A 26,314-nucleotide genomic window follows, 5' to 3' on the forward strand; every position below is an offset into this window, starting at 1 on the left:
GGGTGTGAAGCAGGAAATTGCTGAAATCGAACATCTTTGCCCTGGAGAGCAATTTGAACAGTTTTGAGCTTCTCTGATATGAATTTATAAAATACTAAAAATCTGCAGCCACTAAAATATTTATGATTGGACACTGGGAAAATAACCTGCTAGAAAACAGCAGAATCTTGCAGGATGTTCAACTTAAGGCAGACTTGCATGAAAAACATTGATTTTAGCCACCTCACAAAGAACTCAGAGCCTGTTATTGCATTAAATTCTATTAGGTTCAGAAATCTTTGAAACTAAATCTAAACAGATTTTTGTTGTTCATATCAATGTATTAGCCAGATAATTTTAATCATGATCATTCACATTATTTTGCTTAGTTTAGGTTATTCTGTTAGTGTGACAATCTGTTGTTTATGTAAGAAGTCTCTTTGTGTGTCTGTTTCCTTTGTTTCCCTCTTTTATGATTTTTCTGCTCCACCCTCATTAGTGTCAGAACTACAGGTGACACTAATGAGGGTGGAGCTGCTGAAGGTCTTAAAGGTTGTTAACGATTGTTTTCACCTTTCACAGTTGTTTTCATCTGTGTCCAATCACTGGTGCATATGGTCTCCACCTTATTACTTATCACTCAGTCTGTTCTCCTTGTGCATGTTTACCCAACTTTTTATTTTTGTTTTAATCAATTCTTTGCATTTTGTATATTTTTTCAAGTTACTTCTGTCACTAAACACTTTATTTGCGTTGCTTAGGAATTCTTACAATACACAAGAATGAAAGTTTTTAGGAGTCTTTAGAAACACGAATTGAAAAGGAAATCGAAGAGTTGCATTTTCTGGTATTTATGGCCTGTGTTACGGTGAGGTGGAGTCGTCCAGACACACCTGGTCCATTGCACAGAGTATGTTCACATAACGACCAGCTTTTCTCTCCTGGCTTGTCTCACAGTTGATTCACATTCTAAAAATCAGCAGTGTCGACTCTCATGTTGATGTACAGTAACACAGTGATATGAGGACAGCTTACCTCACTGTTACGCTTCCTGGCCAACTTCACTTCTTCAGCTTAAAGTAGGTCAGACGGCGCTCAGCTGCACTCGAACAAAATGAATAAAAATGACCAAACTAGAGTTAAAGTGTTGATTTTTGATTACGCTGATGCAAACTACTCATCACTTCTTCGATAAAACAACAAAAAACAAACTTTTTACAAACATTACAGAACATTACCTTTTATATTCACTTTTTAAAAGTTGATACGACTTATCATCAATGATTGATTCAACAATATGCACGAGTTTATTCTTTGTGTTTCAAAGTCTTTGGGCATCTTCATGTGACAAATCTATTTTGGTACATCGAGCCAGTAGAGATTTGAATTAAGCTAAATTTACGGTATTAGATTATTTGATATAGAATTTTTTTGTTGTTGTTGTTGTCCCCAAAAACAGTAGCTTTGTGTGTAGCTTTTTTGCATGTCTGAAAACGGCTGACTTGTTTAGACCAGGAATGAACTTTAACCCCTCTTTTGGGATCTTTTGCAACAGAGAGCTGTTGAGACTCGTTGACCCCGCCGCCCCTGAGATGAATACATGTAGATTGTAAACAGCAGATAAAGGTTATGCAGGTTTTGTTTAATTCACAGTTGTATGACCTCTCTCGTCCCTGCTCTGTTTCTTTATGTTAGTGCATCATTAAAAAGATGTTTGCAGTGGTTTTGGTGGGAGAAAGTGGTCGATACTTCTGTTAAACCCATCTCTGTAGAAAACGATCACTGAGCCCCCTCAGCTGAATTCTACTGTCATACTCCACATAAAATATTTGGCACATATTTTATGCATCTATTAACTGTGATAGGAAACATGAAGATCTTTATTGCTGTTCCTGGAGAGCTCTGTAGTAGGTTATTTGTTTATGCACTTTAACTTTATCCATGATCACTTACAAAAACAGTCCAATTCAAGTAAAAACTGATCTAATCTTTAGATGATAATGAATTTCTTCCAAATCCTTTTGGAGCAGCTAGAGCGGGGGTGTTCAACTCCAGTCCTCGAGAGCTACACACCTGAATCAAATGCTAGCTTGTTATCAAGCCTTTGCCAAACTTGATGGCACGCTGAAGATGTATTCCCATCATCTGATTTGTTTTAGTAAGTGATCATGGATAAAGTTAAAGTTCATAAACAAACAAACAAATAACCTACTGCAGAGTAGTCACACTTTTATGTGGCTCCATGGAGATTTTGGGCTACTAAAAAAATTGTGCTAAAAACAGATTGTTTTTTTTTTAAAATGGTAAAGTTTCCTGGCCTCTGAGTTAGCAGATATACAGTGATGGACTGCAGATAAGATGTAACTCTGGTTGTATTACAAAACCTTTGGTGCTGTAGAACATTCAGTTAATACAAGGTTGAAATAAAATATCTTATTTAAATAAAACATTGAAATATTATTTACTTTGATTTATATTTAGCTAAGAAAAAGGGGCAAAAAATGTGTGGCTCAGTGTGACTGGTGTTGTTTTCTAAGTGTGCTAGTTTAGTCGTTTTAAACAGGAATTCTTCATGAACACATGCAACAGCAATATGTCATGATGGGCTTTCAGATGCATATGAGAAAGAGAAAGGACATGAAACAGTGAGTGGGGACTGGAGACATGTAAGTGATGTGATCAAGCAGTCTGGAACACAACAATGGAGTGATGAACTTCAGCCTCAAGTCACGTTTGATTGACTTATTGATAGTTGTTGAGGTGGAAAAGGAGTCGTTGACACACCCCACTTGACTGATGATGTCAACAGCAGACAAATAACAGGATATACAGGGATTATTCTATTGACAAAGTCATATCTTAATTAAGTACCAGCAACCTTTTTAAGGGTCACAGACCAGGGATAGTCACTCTGCTTTGGCCCTGTGTGTGTGCAGGCTGGAAGAGCTTCTCCAACTGCTTCTTACTGGATTTGAACTTTCAAACTCCTGCAAGGTAAGCATTATTCTCTGCCACAAACTATAATTTGCTATGTAGTTCAAGTTTACCTGTTGTAGCATCTCTGCTGGTTAGATGTACTGCAATGCTGTTTTCATCAAGTTAAGCATTTAAAGTATGGATAAATCTTTACTGACCTGTTTTAAGTGATTTTGGGAGGGAAAGTGGTTTTTCTGTTAAAACACATCTCAGATTATCCTTCATTTGTTTTGTTTTTTTGGCTGGCTGTAAGGAATTAAATGGATTCAATGCTTTGTGAAAATAACCTAGGATTATAATAATGATATGACTTTTTATACCCACATTTCATGAAGCCAGACTGAGTCAGCGATTGATTTATTTGGAGATAAATACAAGGAGGCCTTGTTTTCAGTGACTCACAGGCACAAGCAAATTTCACCTCAACAAGCTTCTTTAAATTCACATGGCAACCCACAAGGACGTTGGGATAGTTATTTCATATTACAGTCTTGCTGGAGGTGCGAGGCTTGCCTGAATAGTTTGGGGCAAAAATAAACACCTTTTACATAAAAAAAAAAAAAAAGCGCTTAAGTGAGGTCTTGGTCATTTTTTGTTTAGTCTGGGTTGTAAACTGTTGTTGTTCCCTTTCCAGGTGCTCCTACCTTTCAGCGAATCAGTGTGATTACTCAGGGCAAAGGACTATTAATTGTAGGTCTGCAGCTTCTGCATTGGTTGAATTTGTGTAAGGAATTGAGGTGCAATGGCTCAAACAGTCAACATGAAGGTCCAGGAGCTACCATATCTGCCACCTGAAGTTTGGGTTTTGGTGTTCGGCTACTTGAACACTGAGGAAAAGCACACAGCCCGCCTCTGCTGCAGACACTTCAGAGATCTCATCGACCACCCGTCCCTGTGGAAGGATTATACAGCAGGACTCTCCTACTTTCCCCGCTACACGTCTGGATTCTGGGACACCGTGCAGTGCCGTGGGGTCAGCCGTGCCACAGTGCAACATTTACGACCCAAAGATTGGAAAATCCTCAGCAAGTCCCTCCCATCGCTCAACACCATTGTCTGTGTGAGGGAACGGCGGAATTACAAGATGAAATACTTAGACAACCTGTGTGAATTCCCCAACCTGACGAGTCTTGGGGTACGAAACGCCACCTGGGTTGAGCCGTTACTGGTGCAGTGTCAGCGTAAGCAACTAGCAGAGCGGCTGACTCACCTGAGCGTGTGCAACATTCAGATGTCCTGCGAAGACACTGTGGAGTTCATCAACAGCGTGTCACGCTTGGTCAACCTGGAGTACTTGCTGTTCCACCAGCAGGAAAGTGAAGGGCTTGGGAGGATGAGGCCAGTGCCCTCTTACGTCTTCCACAATCTGCTGCTAAGCCTGAAGAAACTCAAACACTTATCCTGGGGAATGAAAGGGGAGCCACCAGTGCCACTGCCCGACAACTACTTCTACCCACTGGACCCAGAAAACCCAGGTAAGCCAGTCTCCTGATTATATTTTACACTTGCATGCATCAGAACCAATACAGTCACTTTTACACCTTTGACAAGAGTTTTCATCAAGAAAATACAATATTTTCTTTACATTATGCTTTAATATTGGAACAAAACCCATCATATTGAAGTCAGTTGAGCTGCACACATGCTGCATGATATATATTTCACCTCTGTAATATTCTTGATGTTTATAATTGAGCGATTTGTATATATTAGTGCTATTTCTTAAATTTTGGAAACTGTAATGTACTTGTAATATTGTATTATTTAATTAGTAACAGTATTAGACTAAACTATCTTGGACCAATAATTTCCTTAGGGATTATTATTCTGATTACATACATACAACATATTCTGATTAGTATTCTGATCACACAGTCTGTTGTGTAGTATTGTGTGACTATGCTAAACTTACCCGACAGAGACTAAATGTTTAACTAACCACCTCTTTTATCCTGTAGGAGAGTACGGCGGCCCAGAACTGATCTCTTTGGAGTTAGTCAATTACACAGAAATCATCCTGTCGGAGTACGCGCTGAGGGGTCTGACTTCACTCAAGTCGCTTGCTGTCCACTACAGGTACCCCTGGGATGGTATCCAGTGCAATCTCTATTCCTGGCTCAATCATCTGCAACAGCTGGAATCACTCTCAATCATTGGTGAGCCAAAACATGCATTTAATCTTTGTATTGTGTGTGTGTGTAGTAAGCAGAAATCTGTTGTCTTGCATGCATCCTTTTTTTTTGTTTTTTTTAAGTGAAGCTGTGTGAAGCTCCAGGCCAAAACTGTTTCTGTAACTTCTGTCCTGTCATTTCTTTCCTTATAGGAGGGAATTTTCTTGCCTCTTATACGGAAGCCCTTCCACCCCAGGTGACCAGTCTGACACTGCGAACATCCATATGCACGTGCCAGATGAACTCCATTGCATCTCAACTCAAGCGAGTTGAGCATCTCGACATAGATCAGAACCGCTTTGCCGATAGTCTCTGCAAACTGCTTCCTACACTGTTTCCTCAACTCAAGACTCTCAGGATACGGTATGCCCAGCAGAGTTTTATTTTTATTACTGTTACGAAGTAAAAGTTCCATTTGATGGTTTATGTGTGACCTGCAGCATCAAATCATCTCACTTGAGAAACTGACATAATTTACATTTTGCTTTAAATGAAGCTTTTTTCTGTCTTGATTTGAGCTGAAGTACAACTCAAACACTACAGAAATCTTGTCAACAATTTCCCATTATGGGCCTATCGTTGCCAACACGCAACTAGAGCTGACGTTTTTTCCTGTCCTGTCTTCTGTAGATTCCACCGTGAGGAACCAAAAAGAGACCTGCTGTTCCTCAACAAGCTGCGACACCTGGAGCGACTGGAGCTGATCACGAGACAGACATACATTCTTATAAGTGACAAAAACAAAACTTGGCCGAGTCCATCTTTGGAGAGACTGATCAAGGAGCTGCGGGAGCTCTCCAGGAACAGGTTCAGCATCATGACCACGATGCCCAAAAGGGACGTTTTTCGAGAATGCGACTGCATTTGGGAACGAGAGGAAACACGATTCTAATCCTGAGCAGTGCAAAGTGAACAATACAGAAAAATTATTATTATATAGTCTTTTTTTCTCCAGTGCCTCAGGATACTAATTGATATGGACTTTCATGTAGATGCAGCAGGTGCTCAGTTCAGTAATGGTTACCATGAGGTACCATAGCAGCTTTAAACATCTGTATCACCCCAAGGACTCCCAATGGGTGCAACACTACCTTTAAAATAAATGAAGGTCAAAGAAATAAGCTGCTGCTTTGTTGCTGCAGAGAAACTTTACATATGGTTAAAATGATGTGATGCGATGTGAAATATTCCAGTGTTATTTTTGAATGCATTGCTACAAGCATGTTACAATGGGAAATTCTCTGGTTGTGTGAGTATTTATAATTTTTTTGTTTTGTTTTTTGATCAAATAAAAACTAGTTTCATAAAGAACTGCATTATTGTTTTTCACTTTATTTCAGTTTAAATTTAGTTAATAATTTCTTGTAGCAATTTGCAAATCAGTGAGTGATGAAGGGTGAGAGGTGAAAGACTCAGTGCATCACGGGAAACCCCCAGCAGCCGAAGTCTATTGCAGCATGAGCGAGGGAGGATTTAGAGAAAGAAGCGAATGTGTTGAACCTTGTGAAGCCTGAAACATGAAATCATTGCAAGAAAATTCAAACTTTTTGAAACTGGTTTGTTTATTCAAATGTTTATTAAATCTTCTGATAAGTAAATAGGAAAACATCACATTTGCTACATCTGGCTTCTGTGTGTAGCTAATTGCTTAAAAATGTATTGTAAAAAGAAAAATCACACTGATGATGTAGAAGTCTCAAAAACTTGGAGCTACAGGGCTAAAGGAAGACAGAGAGTCACGGCTTATTTTTCCAGGTTCTCACAAGTTTCTCTTCCACACGGTCGAGGAAAGCACTGTACGCTTCTCTTCTTCGTTTGTGTCTCTGTGAATGAGGAGAAGAAGCGATAATAAAGATGGAGCTTTACACCTTCTAAACTGTTGCAAGAAATAAAACAAAAACTTTGACACAGTGTTTTTGTGAATGTAACGAGAAATAAAAATAGTTTAATCGAGAAAAAGATTCAACATGAAATTATAAATTCCCCCAATATGTTTAGACACTTTATCAAAAGGAAAATGACGTATTATTATCAAATCATTATTTTCATGCATCTATGTGTAACTGGTGCTTTAATGTTATTGTTGGTCAAGCCATCATTTATCTAGATCAGGTGTCTCAAACTCGCAGCCCAGGGGCCACTTCCAGCCCACGTCACCCCTACTTGCAGCCCGTACATTGATATGAAGAAATATAATATGATTTGGCCCTTGAAGTTACTTTTCTTGTTGAGGAGGATTTGTTTGTTTTTGAGTGCAATGTTAAAATAAGTTCTTTAAAAAGTAAAAAATAATTTAATATGAAGGCAATATGAGCAGAGAGCACAAACATGTTGAGAGATTGGCTGTGGTACTTCAGTGAGAGAAGTATTTGTAAAGAAAACAAGTTTTACTAGAAGTCAAAAACTACAGTGTACACTTATGTCTGCATTTTTATTTTGTTAAATAAGAACAAAATTAAGAGAGCCAGCAAGAGAGTACCAATTTGTTTGTTTGGTAGTTCAATGAAAGGCTTCAGTTAGTTAAAAGTGAGAAAAAAAATTGCATTCACGTTTGCAGTTTTCTCTTGTTATACAATATTTGAAATAAAAATAAAGAAAACACTACATTTTAGTAAATATTTGTGGGTGTTTTCTTGTTTGTTTGTGCTGCTTGAACACTAAAGTCTCCTTCACATGAGATGACAGTGCCCACAGATCATTTAAGTTTGAGACCCCTGATCGAGTTTAAACTTGTCCTGCAGAGGGCTGCAATCTAAAGAAAAAGTGTATTTTCATACTTTGTTGTACTCACATGGCCTTTAAGCCTTCCCACAGAACATATCTGTGTAACGATTACATGATTTTAGTTTGTTTTTTAGACAACAGCCCTCTGAGACTTGAATATAATTAGCTACTTTACAGCGCTAAAATTGAGAAACTACTGACCGTGTAGGAAGCTGATTTTGGAGGCCAGGGCAGTGGAGGGAGAAAGAGTTGGGCATCCCATTTTGGCTCTGCAGGTTTATAGGTGTCCATCCGTGTGTTGGTGTCTCGAAAACTAAAATCTGTCTCAGATCTGATCCTCACTAGAAGAGAAACAATATTAATCAAGAGAAAAGAGGCTTTTGATCTTGTCACAAATCCATTTGTTTCACTAAATGTTGCTACCTCAATAGAAAAGCAAGATAAAGCTGCAAATCAAACTCAAGAAAACTACTCACAAGTGTCCAAATGCTTTAATTTTAACTTCAGGTTGCCAGGATCTCTCTCATGTGCAATTATCATATCTGGAAGCTCCTCGTCAAGCTGAAATCAGTGATTTAAAGCAAAAAGTCCAGCGATCATGTTAATGTTTTGTCTGCATCTTCCTCTTGTGTTTAAACCAGATATTGTGCTCTAAAACAGACTGCATTGTCTGCAGTTTACATGTGTCTGTGTTTCAAAAAGGTACAAAATCCATGGACTGTTTGGGGACACTTACTGGTCTGAAGTTGTGAGGTTTGGGGTTCTTGTACGTCCCAGAATGATACTTTCCAATCTTGACAAACATCAGTTCAGTCTCCAGAGCATCAGGAGGCTTGTGTGAAGCGATGAACTTTGGAGGTTCTTTTCTCTTTGGACTCGAGGACAGAGAATTTGGTAGAAATGTTCTATATCTCCTCTTCATTTCTTTGGGCTGAGGTGCAACTATCTTTATATTTTTCTTTCTTTCCCTTATTTCTGAAGCAGACAGACTGCTGTACAGTTTCACTGAGAAATCTGGTGACCTGTTGCTCTGCACATCACACTCCCTGTCTGTCTTTCTTAGCCTAAAATATTTGCTTCTTGCAAAGGAGAGATCTTGACTCGCAGCAAATTGTGTTTGTCTTTCAAAAGAAACTGAGGACAATGGCTGTAACAACTCGGTTGGAATCATTTTGATTTGGTGATGAGGCTGATTTCCAAATAATAATGGAAGTTCTTACCCTGAATTTCAGGAAGATTTCTCATTACGGACCTAAAATATGAATCCTCAGAGTTTGAGTGTAATGTCCTTGTACCGGTTGTGCAGATGTCCAGAACCCAGTTTTAGCCTAAGAAGAAGGAAACAAAAAGGCTGACTGCAGACACATAAAACAAGCTGCTTGGTAACCAGTGCCTTTAGCCTTCTTAACAAAAAGAACAAAGAGTGGGCTGAGCTCAGCAGGACATTCAACAAAACAGAAAACAGGAACTTGGCAACGCTGCAAACAATGTGGCCTCTGGATTACAGAGACCATGGCACCCTGCAGTCCATTTTATTTGTTTTCTATAATGCAGTAAACCTTCAGTTTTACATTGTCAAATACAGTATTTTAAAGTCAAATTCAACTTTGTCAATTTTGTAAAATGTAGAGGACATACACAGGCTCAAAGTGTCCTTTCCCCCAACCAACTGTGTGCAACTAAATAAATAAGTTTAATTGAAAAATAAAGCAGAGAGCTATGAAATTATGAGATATGATTAATTAAGTATCAAGCATAATATGAATTGCATGAGATATATTAACGCCCATGTACAATTATTATTATATATAATTAAAGTGCCCGAAATCTGAAGGATGGACTTGTGGATCCCAAATTCAAATACATCTAAATGCTCTTTGTTATGGGGTTAATTACTGGTCTGAGGCAACTACATGATCCTGTGGAATAAACTATGTCTATTTTAGTTTATACAGATACACTGTGGAGGTTTAAGACTGGTTTTAATTGCTGTAGTTTTTTATAAATTTAAGCTTGTATATAATTTGGACCTAATCAGTTATGTCTAAAGCCCCTGTATCTCACAGCCTTTGAATCATTATAATCTTATTAAAATTGTTAAGTAAGACCTTGTCAAGTTAACCAAAAGAGTGCAGACAATGTCCAGTAAAGGTGAATGAAAACCAAGAGTACTTGATTGCAGATTGTTATTATTTATTATTACTTTAGGTTCACTTCAACTAACCAGGAATTAAAAATCACATTATTTTACAATTTAAAAACTGTGACTATATAACGATTTTAAAGCACAGATCTTAGATTTCTACCACAAATAATTGTATGTGATATCTGAATGACCACTAGATGGCAGCAGATATTGTGGTCTTGCAGCCGCCAGCAGAGAACAGCTGATGTTCACAGGTATGAAACGCTTTTTCATTCTTTTATCAGGAGCAAACTCTTCATTCCTATCTTTCATTTCCTGTCCTGAAGTACTAAAGTTCATCCTCAGAGAAACCCAAAGATGTGAACACAAACCGATGTGGTATAAACCGTTCAGATGGCTTAGAGCACATACAGAGTTAGAGGAAAGCCAGGATGTGACAAACAGTGATGCATCTTCCAGATTCAAGGTGCAGTCAGTCTGTTAGAGAATACTGCTTGAAAGTTTATGGCTGCTACACAGCAGGTTTTTATTGACTGAACCACACAGTGGAAAGGAAGCCCACTCTTTTGAGATGAGATGAGATGAGATGAGATGAGAGATGAGATGAGATAGCCTTTATTTGTCAGTTGCAAGTCTTTTGCCCACAACCGAGATGACAGACCTTGCCGACCGTACATACAATACAAACATCACATTGGGGAGACAGGTCAGGCCAGGTAGCGAGGAAAAAAACATCGAAATATGTAACACAAAAGGATAATACAGGAATGCACAGATATCAACACACCATAACACAATAAACACAGACAAGCACCATGGGAAAGTGTTCCAGTGTGTACATCTGATCTGGGACCGCTGCAATCTTCGACTGCGCCTCCAACTGACCCGATGTCCACATCAGAGGGGAGGTAAGCGTTGGAGGTGGCGTTGGGTAGGGAGGGTGATGCGTCAGTGAGTGCTTATCAGTATCAGTATATGTATGTGTGTGCGTGTCCATAGTTCAGTTGAGACAGTGTCCTTCGCCCTGCCAGGCTAAGTAAACAGTCTTCCAGCCAACCCAGGTGGCCTTGTATGGAATGGGAAGGAACAGACTCAACACAGTTGTTATCAGGGAGTTTTTGTTCAGCTCCAGCCTTGAGCCCACAGCTGGCGCCGAAGGGGTAGCCGCATTATGATGGTGATTTTTCCTTCATGCCAGACGTTTTGTTTATTAGAACCAGAACACCAGACTTCCCAAAGTGACCACAACTCAGTACATAAAAATAATATTAGATTAAATTATTGCATTCATGTTTTGTTGTTTTATCTTTATAAAAGGTTTTGACTATAATTCTTATCAAAATGTCTGTTTCTATAGTAGTATTATCATTAATATATTGCTTCATGTTCAAGCGTTTAATCTTTATTTAAGTTTCACAAACATAAAATAAAACTGTTGAGAAAATTTAGTTTGTCATCTTGGTCTACCTCTTCTGAACATGTTAAATCTTTCCCCTGATGATTACCCTCCAAATCTGAATAAGTCCAAATCCAAATCCAATTTATTTATATAGCACATTTAAAAACAAAAGGTTTGCCCAAAGTGCTGTGCAGAAACAAAAGGGTAAAACACAAGATAAAACCACTGACACTCACATAAAAACATAATAAAACATATAAAAAAAACATATCAACTCACGCCAGTCTGAACGCTATCGAAAAAAGGTGTGTTTTCAAAAGCGTTTTAAAAACAGGAAACGAAGATGCCCGTCTAATATTTAAAGGCAGCATATTCCAAAGTTTTGGAGCCATAATTGAAAAGGCTCGTTCTCCTCTGTATTTGAACCTTGATTTTGGGACAACCAACAGCAGCTGGTCAGCTGATCTGAGGGTCCGTGAAGGAATATAAGGCTGAAGTAACTCGGAAAGGTATCAGGGAGCAAGACCATTAAGGCATTTATAAACCAGCGTTAGGACTTTGAAATTAATTCTGTGATGAACAGGAAGCCAGTGAAGAGAGGACAGGATAGGTGTTACATGTTCATGCCTGTGGGTACCAGTCAAGAGGCGGGCAGCAGCATTTTGAACGAGCTGAAGACGAGCAAGAGATCCTTGGCTGACTCCAACATAAAGTGCATTACAGTAGTCAAGCCGTGTTGAAATAAAGGCATGTATTACCATCTCCATGTCAAGTCTTGACAAAACTGGCTTCAGCTTTGCTATTTGCCTCAGCTGGAAAAAGCTTTTTTGCAACACCAAACTAATATGTTTAATAAGTAAAAAGACTAAAACTAACAGCGAACTAATAAAAACTGGACTGAAAAAAGCAAATCCTGTGCAAAAACATCTAAAACTAAAGCAAATGTTTTTAAAAAGTAATTTAATTGAAAAATAAATGGAAAATTTCATACTACTGTGTAATAATAGTGGTATGAGATAAGAAAAAAACTAAAACAAAAATCTACTTTCGTGGCTCTTAGAACTTTAAACCCAAAACCTGGAAGATTTTTTTTTTACTATATTTCAAAATTAACTCATCATAACAAAAAAATACCCATTTTATTCTCTTTTCACAATAACAAAAAAAGAAACAATAACATCTGTTGTGTTTTAGAAGAGGCTGACAGTAAATAGAAGCGATCCCGTCGGGTAAACACTGATCTGTATGCAGCACCACAGTTGTTGCAGCAGCCACTTTGTTTGTAGCTACTTGGACAGCTGACATCAGACAGCAAAGGCAACGGGAAACCTGAGCTGAGACCAAACAGCGCTTGTGAAGGACCTGACCTTACTCAGCCTGTAAAATCAGGAGCTGCCACCTTCAGAGGCTCCGGTCAACCTCCAGGCCCTCGGTCCTGTTTCTGAACAGCCATACCACTGAACCGAGTAACATTTACACCTGTCAGGTAATCAGTAGTTCCAAAGAAACACTTACAGGATCTGGTGGTCAGACATGACACCTTTTATCTCCAAGTCACTCAGACAATATGGCTTTGTTGTTTTAACACCAAGAGAAGACGTAACACAGATAAATTCAGAGAGAGAAGCCTGCAGATGACAGATGTGTAATTGCTTTTAAGGAAAATACTGATGTAACATGGAGTTTCTCATGTTCCCATCCCAACGTCTGACTGAGTTTCAGGGCCTCCATCTGTTTTTACGCTTGTTCGAGCACTGCAGCTGAAGCAGGAGTTTAAGGTTTCTGTCATTGCTGCTTGTCCCATGAGATCAGTCTCTCTTCCCTCGTTTTCTTCTTTGTGTTTATCTTTGTTCACATAGAATAATAGGGTGAGGAGTGTGTTAATGTGGAGGCAAATCAGTGAATAAAAAACGTCAAATTAAATACAATCAGTCAGAAAATTAGAAGAGGTTTGAATTTATGAATGATAATGTGGAGGTCGAAAGGAGCAAAATCAGGTCCCTTTAAGGTTTTATAATGTCACTAGTAAAATCCTGTATTTATGGCCATGTAATGTTTGTTTATCAGTTCAAAAGGTGGGCTCACACACACACAAATATAAATATCTTTTTTTATAGATATTATTGATTGTTTATGTATGTTTAGCATTTTAGGGTTCCATATCAACTGGTCTTAACTTACAGCATGTTTGTCCATGATGGGATTTAGGATTTTGGTTAGCTGGATCAGAGACTACACAAATATAGTTTGAATTGTTTTTGGGTGGTGTTGATTGCTCCACCTTGGTCGGGGAATGCGACGGGAGGTTGGATGTCGGGAGCTGAAGCAGGAATAGTTTGTGTCATCGTGACGCAGCTGCTCCAAAGTCGCATCTGCTCCTCACAAAGCAGCTCCCTTTGTAGCATGAACAATTACAGCAGATCTATTGTTATACAAGGCTTTGCAAATATTTATGAACCACGTGGACAATCTGTGTATTGAATCTGCAGTGTGTTCTTTTTTCTTTAATGTGATCTTTTTTTGGTTTTGTCTATAATATCTGACTCTTTGATTTCAGTTTTCTACTTTTGTTTGTAAAATGTGTTTTTACAGGCACCACATAAAAAAGTTACTATCATTTACTCTGTTATAATTAAGGTGATCTAAAATTTGACAAGCTAACACTGTTAAACAGGAAATTTAGACTTTTTACCCAAATCTTTTGGCTCTGACTGATTATTTTTTACTGATTCTTAGATTCAGATTCAAATGCGCATTTCGAGAAGGTGAATGTAAGCCTTTGACTTGCACATCTTTTTTCCAGCATATCAGTGCATTGTACCAACAGGGTGACTAATAGAACTCTTTTCCTCTGAAATCTTCTTCTAACACAAATAATTGAACACTTGTTAGTCAGGACACAAGCTCAGGAATCATGATGTGGACAATGTTTTCCAAATCTTCTCCACAGGAGATCAGCACAGGCAGCAGGGTGGTCCATCACCAGTATGCTCGGGCCTAAGTCAGCAGCCTCGCCCTCACCCAGGCTGTAAATCGGAGCACAGACTTTCAAACTTACCTCTTTCTTTTTACTCGGTCTTATTTCACTAACTCCTGATGTTGTGCTGTTTATGACTAACCATATTTGTCTCATATTTGTTCATATTTTTTTCCCATCAGTGGTGAATGTTACAGTAATTATTTAGTTTACCTGCATAGTGTATATCACATTTCTTGAAGGGACACTGCAGTGCAGCCATTTTTGCATTATTACTGATTGTAATGAGAGAAAATTGAACAAAATTAGCTTGTATGATTAGCTTAAGCTATTAGGCAATTATGCCAATTTTCCTTTCAGTTTTTTCTTCCCTCAATGTAATTTGGCAGTTACACAATCAAACATGTCATGCAAGTATATATGTATGCTTGACACTGATACAGGTTTTCCCTACCTGATCGAGTTGAGGCAAATTTGCTTCAAAATCTGTAAAAAGAAAAAAAAAGAGCCAAAAATCATAAAGTTAATTGTAATTAAAAGCCAAAAAGCCAAAGTGAGAAAAACCCCACTATCATTATAACGGTCATGAACAACCTCAGTTTCTGTATTGAGGTTTAATCGCTGGTTGTGTAAGACGAGGAGTGAACAGAGGGAAAGTAAGTGGGTTTTTACCTAATGGCTATTCCAGGCTTTTACCAGGTTGATGGTCCAGGAGATTTATGAGGGAGGGCTTATGTCCTTCAAACAGACGAGCGTCTCAACAAGACAGTCGGGCAGCTTCATGTTGGGCAGGGGGAAGAGCGGAGGAGGTGTGGTCCACAACCTGCTTAGCTGTTAGATATCCACTGCTTCTGGTTGGCTCTGCTAGACTACTTATAATTAATCACAGACCTTTGTCTTCCTGCTCTTAGTGAGACTTTACAATTTATTAAAACTGGAAATAACCTTCCTGCTGATACTTGAATTTTAAAAATGTGAGACTACAGCAGTCCTGCAGATGTATAATAACTTAGTTTAACAGCTTAAACTGCTTTTAGAAAGGAAAGTAGGAACTGAAACAAACAGTTTTGTTTTATTAATAATTTGTCTAACTCTTCAAGCTGATATATCAATCATTTGGTGGGAATAATTTGTAAGATTGTAATCTTAACCTTTCTAAATTAGGGTGGATGAACAACACATTTCTAGATGTCCTTCAACAGTTTTATAGAAGAAAGAATTGCAGCATCGCTTCTCTTCTTGATGCTCTTAAATGTTAAAAAAAACAACAGCCCCCCACATTTTCTTTCCCTGTTTCTTATATTATGTCTTCTTTGTATATTTTGTTTTGAGAGCCATCGATTTTTTAACAACTAGAATTGAGCTATCACTTCCTCTTTTTCATATTTTCCCCTGAACAGATCAGTTTCAGGTCTTTTAACAGAGCAAACAGCTTCTCAGCTCCTGCCGGCAAAACAATATCTGAGGCACACAGCTGCAGTAAAAGCATGAGAATGGAAGCAAGCAGCTTGGAAAAAAGATGTTAATGTGATATCTGGTTTATACAAAATCCCACTGTTTGGCGAGGATCAGTTCCCTGAAAAATGGAGCACGGAGGCCATCTGTTTTAGCAGTTTGGAGTTGTGACTAATGAAATACCACTGACTGGCCAGTAATAAACTTCTCGTGATTAGTCCTTTGGTCCTTTTCTCCCCGTTTAGAAAGACAAGAAAAAAAATGTGGTGCAGACAGTTTTACAAGCTTGATCTGACTGAGATTACCATTTTTAACATCCATTTCCCTTCAAATAAAAATATGAAAGAAACAAAAACAAGTTGAATTTCATTTTGTGTCTTTGTTAATTTTCCATCGTAAATTGTTGCAGAAAAAAATGCAGAAGTTTCTGACCCACAAAACATCCTGGGGAAGGATTCCATCTCTGAATAACAGCAGTTAGACTGATGAAGGTTTGCCTTTAAAGTTTACCCAATAAAATATATATATTGATGGATTTTCCTAACATTTGTTAGTTAAAATAAGTTAATATCTAGTTAGTTGAAATAATTCAGACTTGTGATGTTTTAAATTTAAAGGTAGGTAAAATTAGTACAAAAATTACTATTAGCTGAAATTCTCAGTGGATATTCTGATGAATTCTTGATAACTTGTTATACTTTGATAGCTTTTCTCTTGGCCTTCATTAAGCTCAACGAGAAAACTGTATTGTTAGATTTTATTTTAACCGCCTTATTGTCTACAACCCTTTCTTATCTCTGAATGACTTAGAAACATTGATGGGTTTTACTCCTCTGGATTTATCCACTTGAGGGTGCCCAGGAGTTTTCCAGAGCCCGGTGGAACAGTGTCCTCCTGTTTTGTGCCTTGGTCATGGAATGATGTTCAAACCAGAGTTAAATATTTTTGTGTTGTTTGTCTTCTGTACAGTATTCAGTGCTGTTCCCGAGCTGCACTTCATCAGCTCAATTACTGGAAATAATCAATTGTTTCGGTTTTGAAGAAAAAAACCACTCACATGCTGACGGAGTGGCTTACATTTTTATGCTCATGTTTAATTTCTCCATATCTCCTGATGTAAGATGATACCTCCTGAGGGGAAATCACTAGAAGATTATATGACAATGCATCAGTTTTGAGTTGCAGCACGATTCCGCTTAATTTGGATCTTTCAGCATCTGAAACAACTCTTTTTCCATTCGTGCGGGTATGTGCAGAGGTTTGGGTCGTCAGCAGGTTTGCTCCTCCTAACACACTGTAGCAGTGCAGCGTGCAGCAGTTTGAGGTCAGCCGCTGCAGTCCAGCATCACGATCAGCTTCTTCTTCTTTCAGCCTGAAGCACCTCCGGATTTCCTGCTGGTTCGTTCGTTTTTGGCCTGAAAGCCGAGAGAGAGAGAGGGAGAGAGAGAGAGAGAGAGGGAGAGAGAGAGAGGGGGGTCTTTTGGCACAACAACGGGGCCAATCGCGCTGAGCGCTCGCGCTGTTTGGTGGCAGAGTCGCGTGCTGGACACTGAGGGACGATGAGACCTGAAACTCTTTCTAAACTTCTTCTCTGTGTTGCATTTTCACTGCCCAACGCAGTGCACGTTCAAACAGGTAAGCTCACAGCTCTAAAGTAATCAGAGACACCGTCTTTGAGTATTTCAAGTATTTAAATGTTATTTTGCAATTTCATATTTCCACATGCAAATAACTTTTAAGACTATTCTCGGTTTAGGGGGATGCAGGAGGTTTTCAGGAGGGTTAATATAAAGACAGCTAGCTTTAGTGATGCTGCAGGACTTCTTTAGCAGTGTCAAAAATAAGCTGACGCCTTTCCATCTATTATGAAGGTATCCAAGGCCACATAACCTCCAAATATCCCACATGACGTATTCTGCTCTCAGGCTTCCCCTCAAACAGGCAAACAGGATGTGGATTCTCTAAGTTCCTGTTCAGCTGACGAGGACTGTAGTGACCAGGTGTTGATTAGAAAGGATGCTTGCTTTGAAAGCTGCTGTCCTGGCTTTCAGCGGCTTGTCTGCCTGTCACTGCTGTGCAGGCTCTTTGAGGATATTACCTTTCACTTTGACCACTCAGGTCAGGAAACTTTACGGTGCCAAAAACAAGCTAGTTCCTCTTGGTTACAGCCCGCCCCCTGCTTTGTCTGTTTGGTCTATTTTGCCTCCCAATAAAGGCATGAACAAAGTCAGACCACCAGTACATGCTGAATTTCACCCGGTGTCTCTGTTTGTGTCTCACAACAGCAGTCGCCTAAAGGTGCTTTAGATTGTAAGGTGGATATGAATAATTACACAGATTGATTGAATTAAAATCCAGTGTGGTGAAGTCGAAATTACAAAAAATTGAATTGTCCAAAAACCTATAGACACAACTATATATATTTAAAAGGAAATGTCTTTATTATCTTTTGAAATGTTTTGCTTGGGAAAGAGTTAAAAATCTACCATTGCTATTAGGTGTTTGCAATCACATTCAAGTCTAATGGTAGCTGACATGTACCCCAGTGATTTTTGAACAGGCCTATAGAAGTACCCATCTTTGAAAGTAAAGAGAGGCCATTCATCAGCTGAAAGTATGACCTCACTTGAATTAAAACAAAAAGAAAATTGGTTTTGGAGATTCTGCATTCACAGATGTTTACTGCAGCTGTGCTTGTGTGTGTTCAGGTCAACAATCCACCAGTGCACCTTGGGAAAATATCTCTCCAAAACTGGACACTATGTTGTTTAAACTAACTACATTTACAAAGTGGACTTTGCACATACATAATTGTAACCATGCATAACAGTTTATGATGAACTCTTTTTTGTGGACATCTGGTCTAAACTTCATGAGACAGCAATGCACTGGCTTCTCATTCTACATTGGCTCAAGATGTCCATAGAGTTTAGTGAGTGTGTTATCACCTTTCAAATTCACTTTGAAATGTTTCTGTTGAACACAGGCCAGCTGGAGAGTTGATGTCCACAATGCAACATTTGGCCAGCAGAAAGCTTTCCGTATACAGTATTTGAACATTGCTACTGACAGTCTTGGTGAGAATCCAGTCCTTATGTTGTCTCTCTGGCTGTGCCTTCAGTGCTTCCTCCAGAGTGTGCCCCAGGAGGCCACTCGGTCCTCCAGAACCCCTACCGTAGCACCACCTTCAGCTCCAGCTGGCTGCAGCAGTCATCCCTGCAGGACTTCATCTGTGACCACTCCCTCACACCGGGCTGGTACCAGTTTCAGATTTTTGACAAGCCAGCGAGTATGCCCACCCAGTGTGTGGAGGTAAATGATGTTTTTGTAAAAGATTTTTCAAAGAGAGTGAGATCTGTTTACAAGTGTTGTGTGTCTTATAAATGAGCTTCCAAGGATGTTGCTGCTGTGAGGAACTATTCTATTCTTTTTATCTGACTATAAATTATATTTCCTTCATCTACTTCTTCCCATGGAACTCCATTAATTTGATTTTGTTCTTCAAACCATTTAGCTGAGTCCTTACATTTTTTGAGTTACACATAGTCCAGTAGTGTCAACATACTATAAGATATGTTAAATGTACATTAGAGGAGGCCTATATGCTCATTTCAAAATGCATATTTTTATTCTTGCATTCTAATAAAGTAGCTTTGTGTGAGTCAAAGTTCAAAATAATCTTTATTTATGCTTCACTGGGCTTTGGTGCATGCAGGTTTATTAACTGCCTCGAAATATCCACTCTTAGTCACACCATAGAGATCCAAGTCAGAAAAACTATATAAAACTAAGCATTTAGAGCAGTTTGAATCCTGAGCTTCAGGCTCCCAGGGATTACTTGCATGTACTGGCCTAATTATTTGATGTATCGTCATTATGAGCAACAGTCATTGTTTAGAAATTTATAGATATCATGTAAGGTCAATCAAAAAAACTGCATTTAACTCAAGTGCACAATCTTTTTTCACATTGTATAGACCTGAGGTAAATCAGCTTTATTAAAAGACTGCAGCTAAAACTCCAAAATGATTAACTGTATTTGAAAATTTCCTATAAAAACTTCAAATATACCAATGAGAAGCTGTAAAAACACTCCAACCATTCCCATATCCATCTAGTGCAAGTAATTAACTGAACTTCATTTAGGTTTGCTGAATCGTAACCTTTCTATTTCTCTATCAGTTTGTATAAGTTGTTAAAACATTGATTGTTCTAACTTTGAGGCTTGAATTCTATATGAAAGTCATTTTTTTAACCAATGTAGGAATTTTTACACCAATTTTTAGAACAATTTCACAGGTATACTGCACAAATTCAGTCACTCAATGTGACCTCTATTAAAGGTCATAAAAAATATAATAGAATTGTAATTACCTCAGCCATGGCAGCTTCCATCTTATTTCTTTTTTTAGATTCATGTGGTAAACTTAAATTTATATGTATATAAATTATATGTTTGTTTAATTAAAAATATAACCTGATAAGTTTGTGAAAGCCCTTGAGACCCCATCCATGTCCTCATGAGGGGAAGCTCTGAGGTAGCCTGCCTGTCATGCAAGTTGTGTGTATACACATATTTATGAAGGAGAATGAAAGGAGAGTTGGAATATGTCTCATGTGTTGTGGTTGGCCTGCTGTGAGCCTGCAAGATCCATCTAAAGTGTCAGCCTCTCAGCCTCCTGCTTTCCCGGGGCATCGCTGCTCTCCCTGGGTGATGGATAACTACGGGAGTGGGCGGAGGAAGGAAGAGAGGATTGCTGTGAACATGTGTTACATAACAACGCAGTGTCTTTTTGATGATGTTAGCAAATAAAGAGTTAGATGTGTCAAAGCCAAGAACCTTTTGTCTTTAAGGAGAACCAGGGTATAATCTGTAATGTTATCAGATATCTTCTTTTGGACATTTTCTAAATTATTCAGTTGCAAAGTTATTTAAACCATTTCACTCATTGATTGATTTCAATTTTGGTGTCTGTGGATGTTTCAAACTCAGGTTTACAGGGCATGTGTGGCAGTACTGTGCTTACTTTGTGGCATTTGTTGTTTTTAGTAGAAACTTCCTATTTCTCTATATTCCAAAATAGCTTTTACTGGTTTTCCTCCATTCTGGAGGATTAGTTTTGTGAAAGAATGACCATAATACATCCATACATACTGATTCCCCCTGCCCCCTCTGTTTCCAAACATCTAGGTAAACCACTGTGGGACTCAGGCTCCGGTGTGGCTGTCTCTGGGTGAGGGTGAGTCCCTGCCGGGGCCGCTGGAGGTCAGGCAGTTGACAGCCTGCGCTGCCTGGCAGTTTTTCTCAAGCAGCAGCAAAGAGTGCTGCATGTTTCGCATCCCAGTCACTGTCCGAAACTGTGGAGACTTCTATGTTTACCTGCTCCAGCCCACGCAGGGTTGCATGGGTTACTGTGCACAGGGTAAGTAACAGTAATTACTGTGTGACTGTAATGTAAAGCATGATTTTTGTGCCAATACACTGCTCAAAAAAAATCAAGGAAAGACTCAATCATAGCAGCATAACAGGAATTCAGTTTAGTGTTAGTGGCCGTATGATGCTTAAAGAACAGGGAACAGATGCTGCATAGCTGGAGGCTTTTTGTGTGAAGTTTGTTTTCCTTGTGCCTTTGTGGATTCTCTTTCTCTTTCCACAGTCCACAGACATAATTTCTCAATCTAAATTTGCTGTAGCTGTGAATGTGACGGGCCAGGGTGTACTGTCTCTCGCCCAGTGTCAGCTGGCATAGGCATCACTGTCCTTTGATTTCTACATTACGTGCTAATTTATAATGAAAAATGAAAAGGGGAAGAAATGAAATGTGGAAGCATGGATGTATATATAAAGTGCAAAAACATAATCGTTTTGAAGCTGCTATGTTTAAAAAAAGACAATATTTATATACAAGTCATGCTGTTTTATAATGATCTGTTATAAATCTCCTGTCTCCCTAACAGAGATGTCAGACGCTTTGCCCACATCATCGCTGCTCTGCGGTCCTGATGAGGTGAACGTCGGTGGATCGTGTAAAAGTGAGGATCCCGCTGTTGTGTTTTTATGGGTCTCGCTTGTCTCCTCATGTTAGATTAAATACCAAAACACTTTGGAGGTCAGGGAGGTGCATATGGTCAGGAACACAATAATGCCACCCTCACCTCTCCTCTTAATGACCTGAGCCCGTGTCCCGCTGTCCTCTGGTCCAGGTCTCCAGTAGTGTCTCAGACTGTGAATTATGCCAAGGTAGGCTTTAGGAAGCAGAGGTAGAAATTAGGGGGAGAAAAAATTACAGACTACTGAAAATGTTCATCAGTATGCTTCAAATAACAGTATAAAGCTCAGATTTCTGATAATTAAGAGAATTTAGAATTGCTAAATTAATTCATCTTCCTGTTTAATTCTTTGCTGTTGTGGGATGTCTGTAATTGTTCTTGCCTTGAAGAACTCGCACCCAACAGGCATCCCATGTAAATAATGGAGCACATAAAATGCCAGTGCATACTTTTGTCTTAGTCTATTTAGCCTTGATTTCTTTAAATCAACCATCTTCTGATTGGCTGCCCTTCATAACAGCAGATTTAAAGAGTAAGTGGGTGTGTCTTCTATGTCTGAGATGACATATGGCGTATGTTCAAAAATATTTAAAATTAGAGAATGATGATAAAAATGTGGATAGAAGTACCTCCACATTTTTCAGAGGACCTTAAAAGTGCCCATTAGGCCTCAATAACCTGCCTCGTCTTTCTGCTCCTCCCCCAACAGCTAATCAGCCCCCGACTCCGTCAGTGCCAGTGATCGTCTCAGAGGTGACAGGTAACACCGTCTACCTGAAGTGCAGCTTTGAGAGCAGATCTAACAGCTCCCTGGGTTATGTGGTGGCCTGGTCCCGCCTCTCACCTGAGGGCCGGAAGGAGGAGCTCAAACAGGAGACCACAATCCAGACCTTCGCCTTTATCGAGCTCGACGGCTTCAACCTCCGATTAGGAGACAAGGTGTGCATGTGGGTGAACTAGTCCTTTAAAGAGTGTAGTGGGACTGCTGTTTAGCCACTCTGTGTTAGAGGGAGTTTTTTTTAAACCAAATCTCAAAATGATTCAAAAATCTAACAAAGTATGTCTTCAGAAACTGTTCAGCAGGTTTTTGCTGGGTGGGCTTCTCTTATTTTTTGAGAATTTATGCAACCTTCCACTCGTCAGTCTTCTGCAAATAAGATCTGCTATATAAACAAAGACGAGGTTCCTGGATTTCTAAGGCAGCAGGGACTGAAGGAATTACCGATGCCTGTCAACATGCCATTTTATTTTACTGTGAGCTGCTCATGTGTTTAACTGGGCCAAAAGCCTTCGACACAGTCAGGAGTTTTTCTCTGCTTTTATTTCCTATCTCTATTCTCCTTTGTTCAATTCATTTTTTCTTTATTACCATAACATTTGCTTAGTGTGGTGCTGTCAAGGCCTGTTGTATGAGGACTTTGACATAATACGCTTAAAATAAGGAAAGAGTGCCTGGAAATTGCAATATAGCACACTATATTAAATACTTCATCTATAAAAATAAACTAAAATGGAAGTAATTTATGTACATCTCCCTCCCTCTGGCTCAGATTTACTGCTCCAGCTCCAGTTTCTTCTTGGACTCGCCCAATGTCCGGGGTATTTCGGTGGAAAGTCAGGAGTTCTTTGCTGGGATCAGGGTAAATAATATTTATCTGACATTTATATTTGTGATCTCTCTTGCTAGTAATTTTTTTGTTGGTCATTAGTCTGCAGACATGTACAGGTTTAGACAGAAGTTACAGTGTTTTGAGCTTTCTGTCCTACGAGGTAGTCTTACTCGAGCGTCAAGGAAGGCGGTAGGTGAGCAGACTCAGCAGACATTTTGGGTTCCCAGAGATGAGCAATTTATTTACAGCGAAACTTAACAAAACTCCCCCAAATTAACTTAAGTAACAGAAGTCAAACATAGCAACACAACTCAGCTCTCCTCCCTTCTCTGAATCAAGCAGAGACTGACTATATATAAGGCTATCAATTTCTTTTCAATTAGTCTAGCCAATACCACTAGCTTGAGCTGAGGAATCTAAAACTCAACACAAATGACTGAGAATTAAATAAAGCTCCCAAATCTTCTGATTAACACATTTACACAACTACATGGCTCTATATAAGAAAAAATATTCAGCAAATCCTTTTGTATCCTGAAACAAACAAAAGGAAGCATTCCTATGGTAAAAGAAACCCCTCCTCTTGGTTTAACCTGCTGATGTCAGACATGACATCATCAGTACTTTAAAAATCGGGAAATACTGGGCGGGCCTTTCCCCACACCTGACCTACATGAAGACTGAAAACAAAAAAAAACAATGTAATTATGCACAAATGACTTAATTCTGCTACATAATAAAATATAAAGCAACATGTAACTGAGTGCTTGCTTTAATTTGCTGAATGTTTGGTTTGCTGGCAACGTAATGCTTACACAAACAAACCCGGGATAGTCAGTGAGCAATGTTACTTTGACAATAGCAAATCATAGCAAATAAATATATAGAGAAAATAATGTGCATAATGTGCAAAAAGTCAATACTTCTGGGACAAGTGGAGAGTATTACAACTGCTCATCCACTTTGTCACATGTCCATGTAAATAAAAATTAAGAGACGTGTACACAGACATAAAACATATTAAAAAAGAGAAGATTATGTTTTCATTTAGATTTTGGTTGTTATTTTGACTCAGATCACTTAAATATCAGCTTATCTTAACTGTCTTCTTCTAGATGAGTTGTGGATAAACACTCGGTATAAAAGACCTGACCACCCTCTCTTTCTAAAATCATGTTTTTGTGCAGTTAAGACCAGATGCGAGCAGTGTATCTGAGGATGGCAGATTGTATGAGATGGTGGTCGAGAGCACGGTTCCTCTTCCATGTCCAGAAGGGTCTCCAGCTTCTGCAGAGCAGTGCACTCTGTCCCTGCAGCTCAGCACAACAAGTGAAGGTGACCTGGTTGATCTGTAAATAATGACAGTGTGTACTGTTGCTTTCCAATAGCACAGGCTGGACTGTAGGCAGTTTACAGTGAACTTTAATGCAGTTTATATGCTTAAAATGCATTTTTAAACAGCAGGTTATTAACTTGCAGTAATCTCTTAAATAATCCAATATGTGGATTTGATTATTAAATATAGCATATGATGCCATGTTAATTCAATGCTGTGCAGTGAGCCTAACATTAGGGTCAAATAAAAAAATATGATATATGTAGTAATTTGATTACTTTTTGCAATACTTAAAAGATATTTTACCTGTAATATGCTGTATAACAATAAATATTTTTTTATAAAAATATCAAATTACCCACTGAAACATTCACAAATGCATTTCAGGTTCAATTCAATTCAATTTTATTTATATAGCGCCAAATCACAACAAAAGTCGCCTCAAGGCGCTTTATATTGTACAGTAGATAGCACAATAATAAATACAGAAAAACCCAACAATCATATGACCCCTATGAGCAAGCACTTTGGCGACAATGGGAAGGAAAACTCCCTTTAACAGGAAGAAACCTCTCGGCAGAACCAGGCTCAGGGAGGCGGGGCCATCTGCTGCGACCGGTTGGGGTGAAAGAAGAAAAACAGGATAAAGACATGCTGTGGAGAGAGAGACAGAGATTAATAACAGATATGATTCAATGCAGAGAGGTCTATTAACACATAGTGAGTGAGAAAGGTGACTGGAAGGAAAACTCAATGCATCATGGGAATCCCCGGCAGCCACGTCTATTGCAGCATAACTAAGGGAGGATTCAGGGTCACCTGGTCCAGTCCTAACTATATGCTTTAGCAAAAGGAAAGTTTTAAGCCTAATCTTGAAAGTAGAGATAGTGTCTGTCTCCGAATCCAAACTGGAAGCTGGTTCCACAGAAGAGGGGCCTGAAAACTGAAGGCTCTGCCTCCCATTCTACTTTTAAATACTCTAGGAACAACAAGTAAGCCTGCAGAGCGAGAGCGAAGTGCTCTAATGGGGTGATATGGTACTACAAGGTCATTAAGATAAGATGGGGCCTGATTATTTAAGACCTTGTATGTGAGGAGCAGGATTTTGAATTCAATTCTGGATTTAACAGGAAGCCAATGAAGGAAGCCAAAACAGGAGAAATCTGCTCTCTCTTTCTAGTCCCTGTCAGTAACCTTGCTGCAGCATTTTGGATCAGCTGAAGGCTTTTCAGTGAGTTTTAGGACATCCTGATAATAAAGAATTACAGTAGTCCAGCCTGGAAGTAATAAATGCATGAACTAGTTTTTCAGCATCACTCTGAGACAGGATATTTCTAATTTTAGAGATGTTGCGCAAATGGAAGAAAGCAGTCTTACATATTTGTTTAATATGTGCGTTGAAGGACATGTCCTGGTCAAAATGACTCAAGGTTCCTCACAGCATTACTGGAGGCCAAGGTAATGCCATCCAGAGTAAGAATCTGCTTAGA

At 38.9% G+C, this 26,314-nt stretch overlaps 3 protein-coding genes across 3 annotated transcripts in view; 2 read left to right on the top strand and 1 right to left on the bottom strand.

Annotated features, from left to right (window-relative positions):
• The first annotated feature begins 2,657 nt into the window (after positions 1 to 2,657).
• LOC120442839 lies at positions 2,658 to 6,374 on the top strand. Its single transcript, XM_039620183.1, has 5 exons — positions 2,658 to 2,973; positions 3,590 to 4,430; positions 4,914 to 5,111; positions 5,279 to 5,489; positions 5,757 to 6,374. The coding sequence occupies exons 2-5, from the start codon at positions 3,698 to 3,700 to the stop codon at positions 6,016 to 6,018; spliced, it is 1,404 nt and encodes a 467-aa protein (XP_039476117.1). The 5' UTR covers positions 2,658 to 2,973; positions 3,590 to 3,697; the 3' UTR covers positions 6,019 to 6,374.
• A 387-nt stretch (positions 6,375 to 6,761) lies between these two features.
• Positions 6,762 to 9,086, bottom strand: si:dkey-30e9.6 (uncharacterized protein LOC564083 homolog). The gene is made up of 4 exons (XM_039619117.1): positions 8,587 to 9,086; positions 8,327 to 8,411; positions 8,052 to 8,191; positions 6,762 to 6,949 (listed from the first exon to the last, which is right to left on the bottom strand). Exons 1-4 carry the CDS (start codon positions 9,019 to 9,021, stop codon positions 6,863 to 6,865), a joined length of 747 nt encoding a protein of 248 aa, XP_039475051.1. The 5' UTR covers positions 9,022 to 9,086; the 3' UTR covers positions 6,762 to 6,862.
• Positions 9,087 to 17,140: 8,054 nt separating this feature from the next.
• Positions 17,141 to 26,314, top strand: part of vwdel (von Willebrand factor D and EGF domains-like) — a 31,143-nt gene continuing 21,969 nt past the window's right edge. Inside the window, exons 1-7 of the mRNA XM_039619734.1 lie at positions 17,141 to 17,462; positions 18,949 to 19,139; positions 21,019 to 21,250; positions 21,786 to 21,860; positions 22,588 to 22,817; positions 23,429 to 23,518; positions 24,676 to 24,823. Of these exons, the coding sequence (XP_039475668.1) occupies positions 17,387 to 17,462; positions 18,949 to 19,139; positions 21,019 to 21,250; positions 21,786 to 21,860; positions 22,588 to 22,817; positions 23,429 to 23,518; positions 24,676 to 24,823 (1,042 nt within the window). The 5' untranslated portion in view covers positions 17,141 to 17,386. The remainder of the gene's footprint in view (positions 17,463 to 18,948; positions 19,140 to 21,018; positions 21,251 to 21,785; positions 21,861 to 22,587; positions 22,818 to 23,428; positions 23,519 to 24,675; positions 24,824 to 26,314) is intronic.

Source organism: Oreochromis aureus, linkage group 11 (assembly GCF_013358895.1).
Source record: "Oreochromis aureus strain Israel breed Guangdong linkage group 11, ZZ_aureus, whole genome shotgun sequence".
NCBI classification, from domain to species: domain Eukaryota; kingdom Metazoa; phylum Chordata; class Actinopteri; order Cichliformes; family Cichlidae; genus Oreochromis; species Oreochromis aureus.

Coding starts and splice junctions, on each gene's coding strand:
- LOC120442839 (XM_039620183.1), top strand. CDS start 3,698: ATGGCTCAAACAGTCAACATGAAGGTCCAGGAGCTACCATATCTGCCA. Junction 4,431..4,913: donor ACTGGACCCAGAAAACCCAG/GTAAGCCAGTCT, acceptor TTTATCCTGTAG/GAGAGTACGGCGGCCCAGAA. Junction 5,490..5,756: donor CTCAAGACTCTCAGGATACG/GTATGCCCAGCA, acceptor TGTCTTCTGTAG/ATTCCACCGTGAGGAACCAA.
- si:dkey-30e9.6 (XM_039619117.1), bottom strand. CDS start 9,021: ATGATTCCAACCGAGTTGTTACAGCCATTGTCCTCAGTTTCTTTTGAA. Junction 8,192..8,326: donor ATTAAAGCATTTGGACACTT/GTGAGTAGTTTT, acceptor TTTCTCTTCTAG/TGAGGATCAGATCTGAGACA. Junction 6,950..8,051: donor CAAAATCAGCTTCCTACACG/GTCAGTAGTTTC, acceptor CCTCATTCACAG/AGACACAAACGAAGAAGAGA.